The 8,268-nt window shown below is 47.1% G+C and overlaps 1 protein-coding gene across 1 annotated transcript in view; it reads left to right on the top strand.

Annotated features, from left to right (window-relative positions):
* The window catches only part of LOC133557218 (lutropin-choriogonadotropic hormone receptor-like), a 42,612-nt gene extending 36,657 nt beyond the window's left edge, over nucleotides 1-5,955 (top strand). Inside the window, exons 12-14 of the mRNA XM_061907518.1 lie at nucleotides 24-205; nucleotides 283-474; nucleotides 3,496-5,955. Of these exons, the coding sequence (XP_061763502.1) occupies nucleotides 24-205; nucleotides 283-474; nucleotides 3,496-4,005 (884 nt within the window). The 3' untranslated portion in view covers nucleotides 4,006-5,955. The remainder of the gene's footprint in view (nucleotides 1-23; nucleotides 206-282; nucleotides 475-3,495) is intronic.
* Nucleotides 5,956-8,268: the final 2,313 nt, after the last annotated feature.

Consider the following 8,268-nt stretch of genomic DNA (forward strand, 5'->3'; position numbering starts at 1 on the left):
CGGTACGCTTGTTTGATTCCCAGGCAGCCGCTCCAAACTGACGGTGCCGCGCTTCCTCATGTGCCACCTGGCGTTCGCTGACCTCTGCATGGGAGTCTACCTGGTCGTCATAGCGACGGTGGACACGGCCACACGGGGCCACTTCTACAACCACGCCATCTACTGGCAGACGGGCCCCGGCTGCGGCGCCGCCGGCTTCTTCACCGTGCGTGCGCGCCCCACGTGACGCGTTTGGCCCGCCCTATGGTCAACAGCGTGTGTGTGTGTGTGTGTGTGTCACAGGTGTTCGCCAGCGAGCTGTCTGTGTTCACGTTGACGGTCATCACGCTGGAGCGCTGGCACACCATCACGCACGCCCTGCGACCCGACCGCAAGTTGCGCCTGAGGCACGCCTGCGGGGTCATGGCGGCCGGCTGGATCTTCTCCCTCCTGGCAGCGCTGCTTCCCACCATGGGGGTCAGCAGCTACAGTAAGGTGAGCACGTCACACTTCATTAGGCACACCTGTGCAGTCGAACAACAAAATACCGTATTTTCCTTGAATTGCCGCCGGGGCGCTAATTCATTTAAAACCTCTTCTCACTCCTGCGCTTACCAAAGGCATGCGGTAAAAGTAAGCATGCGCTAATTATTTTAAAACCTCTTCTCACTCCGGCACTTACCAAAGGCATGCAGTAAAAAATTGAATGTGATGTAAGCTTGGACGTTAAATCCTACTGAATAGCTCTTAATCTTCTTCCCTTTATGCGATTTCAAATGACCGGTATTGAAATCAGCCTCCTCCATTTTGAAAATGATGACAGGGGAAGTGTCGCTCGTGACGTCACGAGTTTGACCAGGCGCTAATAGTAAGCATGCGCTAAAATTTTGCGAAGCGAGTTTGACCCGGCAGTAATTCAAGGCAGGCGCATACTATATGCCCCGCGTCAATTCAAGGAAATACGGTAATTATCCATGCTAACAGGTAGCATGTATCTAGTAGAAAGTTCTGTGACTCTGGTGTACGCGTGCAAAAGTAACTAAAAAAACTGCTAACATTAGCTTGTCTCATACGTAGTTGTATGACTGAGGTCTACAGCGGCAAAACTGGCTAAATAAAGTGAACCTGTTAACAGTTAGCATGCTAACATTAGCATGTCTCATACGTAGTTGTATGACTCTGAGGTCTACAGCGGCAAAACTGGCTAAATAAAGTGAACCTGTTAACAGTTAGCATGCCTCATAAGTAGTTGTATGACTGAGGTCTACAGCGACAAAACTGGCTAAAAAAGTGAACCTGTTAACTGTTAGCATGCTAACATTAGCATGTCACGTACGTGGTTGTATGACTGAGGTCTACAGCGGCAAAACTGGCTAAAAAAGTGAACCTGTTAACAGTTAGCATGCTAACATTAGCATGTCACGTACGTGGTTGTATGACTCTGAGGTCTACAGCGGCAAAACTGGCTAAATAAAGTAAACCCGTTAACAGTTAGCATGCTAACATTTGCATGTCTCATACGTAGTTGTATGACTGAGGTGTACAGCGGCAAAACTGGCTAAAAAAGTGAACCCTCTAACAGTTAGCATGCTAACATTAGCATGTAACGTACGTGGTAGTATGACTCTGAGGTCTACAGCGGCAAAACTGGCTAAAAAAGTGAACCCGCTAACATTAGCATATCACGTACTCTGAGGTCCACAGCGGCAAACCTGGCTAAAAAAGTGAACCTGCTAACAGTTAGCATGCTAACATTAGCATGTCTCATACGTAGTTGTATGACTGAGGTCTACAGCGCCAAAACTGGCTAAAAAAGTGAACCCGCTAAAAGTTAGCATGCTAACATTAGCATATCACGTACTCTGAGGTCCACAGCGGAAAACCTGGCTAAAAAAGTGAACCTGCTAACATTAGCATGTCTTGTACGTATGTAGTTGTATGTCTCTGAGGTCTACAACGCCAAAAGTGGCTAAAAAAAAGTGAACCTGCTAGCAGTTAGCATGCTAACATTAGCATGTTACATACGTAGTTGTATGACTGAGGTCTACAGCGGCAAAACTGGCTAAAAAAAGTGAACATGCTAACGGTGTTAGCATGCTAACATTAGCATGTCAACTACGTGGTTGTATGACTCCCAGGTCTACAGCGGCAAAACTGGCTAAAAAAGTGAACCCGCTAACAGTTAGCATGCTAACATTAGCATATCACGTACTCTGAGGTCCACAGCGGCAAACCTGGCTAAAAAAGTGAACCTGCTAACATTAGCAGGTCTCGTACGTATGTAGTTGTATGTCTCTGAGGTCTACAACGCCAAAAGTGGCAAAAAAAAAAAAGTGAACCTGCTAATAGTTAGCATGCTAACATTAGCATGTTACATACGTAGTTGTATGACTGAGGTCTACAGCGGCAAAACTGGCTAAAAAAAAGTGAACCTGCTAACATTAGCATGTTACATACGTAGTTGTATGACTGAGGTCTACAGCGGCAAAACTGGCTAAAAAAAGTGAACATGCTAACGGTGTTAGCATGCTAACATTAGCATGTCAACTACGTGGTTGTATGACTCCCAGGTCTACAGCGGCAAAACTGGCTAAAAAAAAGTGAACCTGCTAACAGTTAGCATGCTAACATTAGCATGTCTCATACGTAGTTGTATGACTGAGGTCTACAGCGGCAAAACTGGCTAAAAAAGTGAACCCGCTAACATTAGCATATCACGTACTCTGAGGTCCACAGCGGCAAACCTGGCTAAAAAAGTGAACCTGCTAACATTAGCATGTCTCGTACGTATGTAGTTGTATGTCTCTGAGGTCTACAACGCCAAAAGTGGCTAAAAAAAAAGTGAACCTGCTAACACTAGCATGTTACATACGTAGTTGTATGACTACAGCGGCAAAACTGGCTAAAAAAAGTGAACATGCTAACGGTGTTAGCATGCTAACATTAGCATGTCAACTACGTGGTTGTATCACTCCCAGGTCTACAGCGGCAAAACTGGCTAAAAAAAGTGAACATGCTAACGGTGTTAGCATGCTAACATTAGCATGTCAACTACGTGGTTGTATGACTCCCAGGTCTACAGCGGCAAAACTGGCTAAAAAAAAGTGGACCTGCTAACATTAACACATCAAGCACATAGTTATATGACGCGGAGGTCTACAGCGGCAAAAGTGGCTAAGAAATAAAGTGAAGCTGCTAACAGTCAGCTTGCTAACATACGTAGTGTTAGATTCAAACACTGATGACATCTCTTAAACAAGACAAGAAGCAAGGAATCAAACAGAGACAGAATTAAATTGTACAGTGTCACCACGCTCCTGACGAAAGCTGTTTGTAAAGGGACGGGGGGTCGTAAACATCCGTCGCCTTTGTTTACAGAAACAGTTCAAAGAAAAGGTCGCCTGGAGGGGAGTCCGGTCCTGCTTCCTCTCTGCTTTGTAGTTCTCGGGTCAAGACATGAGTTGTGTATTTGCAGGACTAATGTGTGAGATGCTCATGAAGTGGCGTGTGTCACAGGTGAGCATCTGCCTCCCCATGGACGTGGAGTCGGCGGCATCTCAGGTGTACGTGGTGTCGCTGCTCCTCCTCAACATCCTGGCCTTCGCCTGCGTGTGCGGCTGCTACCTCAGCATCTACCTGACCATGCGCAACCCGTCGGCGGCGCCTGCCCACGCCGACGCCAACGTGGCCCAGCGCATGGCGGTGCTGGTCTTCACCGACTTCCTCTGCATGGCGCCCATCTCCTTCTTCGCCGTGTCGGCGGCGCTCAAGCTGCCGCTCATCACCGTGTCGGACGCCAAGCTGCTGCTGGTCATCTTCTACCCCATCAACTCCTGCTCCAACCCCTTCCTCTACGCCTTCTTCACGCGCAGCTTCCGCCGCGACTTCTTCCTGCTGGCGGCCCGCTTCGGCCTCTTCAAGACGCGGGCGCACATCTACCGCACGGAGAGCACATCCTGCCAGCCGCCGGCGTGGACGTCCCCCAAGAGCAGCCCCGTCAACAACGGCAGGGAGCAGGAGAGCTGACACGTGGACCCGCCCGCCTTCGCTTTGTCGGTGTATCTGAACCTGGCCAGCAAACATAGATCAATGCTGTCCCAACCTGTGAGTTACATAACCCCTTTAAAGGCCTACTGAAAGCCACTACTAGCGACCACACAGTCTGATAGTTTATATATCAATGATGAAATATTAACATTGCAACACATGCCAATACAGCCTTTTTAGTTTACTAAATTGCAATTTTTAATTCAATATATATTTAATATTAATTAACATAATTACACAGTATTCTGGACATCTGTGTTACTGAATCTTTTGCAATTTGTTCAATCAATAATGGAGACGTCAAAGAAGAAAGATGTAAGTGGGAAGCGACCGATTATAGCGGACATTTTGATCCAGCACCGACCCCAGCTATAGGTCGTCTGCTTTAATCGCATATTTACACAGTATTCCGGACATCTGTGTTGCTTAATCTTTTGCAATCTGTTCAATTAATAATGGAGACGTCAAAGAAGAAAGATGTAGGTGGGAAGCGACGGATTGTAGCAGACATTTTTAACCAGCACCGATCCCAGCTATAAGTCGCCTGCTTTAATCCCCTAATTACACAGTATTCTGGACATCTGTGTTGCTGAATCTTTTGCAATTTGTTCAATTAATAATGGAGACGTCAAAGAAGAAAGATGTAGGTGGGAAGCGACGGATTGTAGCGGACAATTTGATCCAGCACCGATCCCAGCTATAAGTCGCCTGCTTTAATCGCATAATTACACAGTATTCTGGACATCTGTGTTGCTGAATCTTTTGTAATTTGTTCAATTAATAATGGACACCTCAAAGAAGAAAGATGTAGGTGGGAAGCGACGGATTGTAGCGGACAATTTTTAACCATCACCGGCCCCAGCTATAAGTCGCCTGCTTTAATAGCATAATTACACAGTATTCCGGACATCTGTGTTGCTGAATCTTTTGCAATTTGTTCAATTAATAATAGAGACGTCAAAGAAGAAAGATGTAGGTGGGAAGCGACGGATTGTAGCGGACATTTTGATCCAGCACCGATCCCAGCTATAAGTCGCCTGCTTTAATCCCCTAATTACACAGTATTCTGGACATCTGTGTTGCTGAATATTTTGCAATTTGTTCAATTAATAATGGAGACGTCAAAGAAGAAAGATGTAGGTGGGAAGCGACAAATTGTAGTGGACATTTTGATCCAGCACCGATCCCAGCTATAAGTCGTCTGCTTTAATCGTATTATTACACAGTATTCTGGACATCTGTGTTGCTGAATCTTTTGCAATTTGTTCAATTAATAATGGAGACGTCAAAGAAGAAAGATGTAGGTGGGAAGCGACGGATTGTAGCGGACATTTTGATCCAGCACCGATCCCAGCTATAAGTCGCCTGCTTTAATCCCCTAATTACACAGTATTCTGGACATCTGTGTTGCTGAATATTTTGCAATTTGTTCAATTAATAATGGAGACGTCAAAGAAGAAAGATGTAGGTGGGAAGCGACAAATTGTAGTGGACATTTTGATCCAGCACCGATCCCAGCTATAAGTCGTCTGCTTTAATCGTATTATTACACAGTATTCTGGACATCTGTGTTGCTGAATCTTTTGCAATGTGTTCAATTAATAACGGAGACGTCAAAGAAGAAAGATGTAGGTGGGAAGCGACGGATTGTAGCGGACATTTTGATCCAGCACCGATCCCAGCTATAAGTCGTCTGCTTTAATCGCATAATTACACAGTATTCTGGACATCTGTGTTGCTGAATATTTTGCAATTTGTTCAATTAATAATGGACACCTCAAAGAAGAATGATGTAAGTGGAAAGCGACGGATTGTAGCGGACATTTTGATCCAGCACCGATCCCAGCTATAAGTCGTCTGCTTTAATCGCATTATTACACAGTATTCCGGACATCTGTGTTACTGAATCTTTTGTAATTTGTTCAATTAATAATGGAGACGTCAAAGAAGAAAGATGTAGGTGGGAAGCGACGGATTGTAGCGGACATTTTGATCCAGCACCAATCCCAGCTATAAGTCGTGTTGCGATCTGTGACTCAGATCTTCACATGTTTATTTTTCCATCTTTGTTTCATTCTCTTCTGACCCACTTACTTCCTGTTTAGTCCGTTACCATGGTTACACATTGATTTCACCTGCTCCTCGTTTTCTACACACCTGGTTCTCCTTGATTTCTCCCTATATAAGCTTTCCTCTTTTCTTTGTTCAGTCTCGGATCCTAATTTGCCCACGCGCAACACTGACGACTCTCGACCTTCATCTTTGTATGTATATTCTCGCTAGCTTTTACGCTAAGCCATTTGTTTATTCCAGCTCACATGCTGAGGAACTGTTTTTCTGTTTTTGGTTTGCTTTCTCTTTACAGCAGTGTTTTTGTTCCTAGCCTTTTATTATTTAATAAATCCATTTATAACTTACCTTGTTGTGTTCATCGCTTCGACGCATCCCCGGAAGAACCAATCCGGCATTACAATGCCACACAAGCGTCACAGTAGGATCCGAGCATCAAAATGTTTTTCCGCGTCGAAACCACGGGAGGAACCCTTCGACTTGGGTTTGTGGTTGGAGCTCGTGGCTTGGGAGCAGGAAAGACTTGACTGTGGGCCTGAAGTCCCCTCCGAAGCCGTTCGCGCTGCCCCGAAGAGGCGGGGGGTCCAGTGGAGAGGCCCCCCGCACGGCAGTAATGTTCCAGCACCACTTATTCCTCCCCATGGACACAGCAAGTTTCACCCCGTCCAGGATTCACCCGTCATTACCGGTAATCCTGCTTGTTTTTTTTCAAATCATTCCTTAAGCTGCCATGACACTTTTTCTGACACAAGCGATGACGTCAATTGGGGAACGCCCACCGGTGACGCAACACCGGCCTCTGTTGATGACATTTTTTCAGAAGATTTTTATATTGTGGACAGTACTTTTCATTCCCAACCTTTTTCGAATACCAATAACATTTATGATAAAATACGTAATTATCAGGATATTTTTTCTCATTATTCTAGTCAACCTCAGTCACCTAGTTTTTCTCCTACACCTCCTTTAAAACCTCATTCTCCGGCCAAGTCCAAGGTGTTTCCTCCCTTTTCTAAAGGAAATTCTGGACAAATTAAAGGGGAGGAGTCGGCCCGCCTCCAAGCCTCCCACCACCCTCCCTTAAGGTCAGTCCCTGACCATAGGGAACGGGTCTGGGATCCCCGTCTGGAGGAAGGGGCTATGACCTATAGCTGTGCTACGGAGGTAGCACAGATACTACCCTCTAAACCACAGCCACCATGTAGACCTCCTCCACCTGTTTTTCCCCCGGCCAAATCTCAACGGCCTTGTAGACCTCCTCCACCTGTTTTTCCCCTGGCCAAGTCTCAACGGCCTTGTAGACCTCCTCCACCTGTTTTTCCCCCGGCCAAGTCTCAACGGCCTTGTAGACCTCCTCTACCTGATTTTTCCCCGGCCAAATCTCAACGGCCTTGTAGACCTCCTCCACCTGTTTTTCCCCCGGCCAAATCTCAACGGCCTTGTAGACCTCCTCCACCTGTTTTTCCCCTGGCCAAGTCTCAACGGCCTTGTAGACCTCCTCCACCTGTTTTTCCCCCGGCCAAGTCTCAACGGCCTTGTAGACCTCCTCCACCTGTTTTTCCCCCGGCCAAGTCTCAACGGCCTTGTAGACCTCCTCCACCTGTGTTCCGTCCGAACCCTAGTTCTCCTCGGCAGACCCCTGTGCCTGCTCCTCGGCTGAAGCCGACACCTGCTCCTCGGCTGAAGCCGACACCTGCTCCTCGGCTGAAGCCGACACCTGCTCCTCGGCTGAAGCCGACACCTGTTCCCAGTCTGGTTCTCACACCAGCACATGACACTAACCTGGTTTTCACGCCAGAATTCGACTCTCGCCTGGTTCACACACCAGCAGCTTTTTCGGGCCTGGTTCTCACACCAGTTTTGAACTCTAGTCTGGTTCTCACACCAGTTTTGAACTCTAGCCTGGTTCTCAAACCAGCACTAGACTCCCACCTGGTTCTCACACCAGCCTCCGACCCAGAACTGGTTCTCATACCAGTTACAGACTTTAGCCTGGATCTCACTCCAGCAACAGCTCCAAAGCTGGAGCCCACTCCAGTACCAGCTCCAGAGCTGGAGCCTACTCCAGCACCAGTGTCGACGACGGGGCTGGAGCCCACACCAACGTCGACAACAGGGCTGGAGCCTACAACTGTGTCGACAGGGCGGGAGCCTACTCCAGTACCAGCTCCA

Source organism: Nerophis ophidion, linkage group LG08, assembly GCF_033978795.1.
Source record: "Nerophis ophidion isolate RoL-2023_Sa linkage group LG08, RoL_Noph_v1.0, whole genome shotgun sequence".
Lineage (NCBI taxonomy): Eukaryota > Metazoa > Chordata > Actinopteri > Syngnathiformes > Syngnathidae > Nerophis > Nerophis ophidion.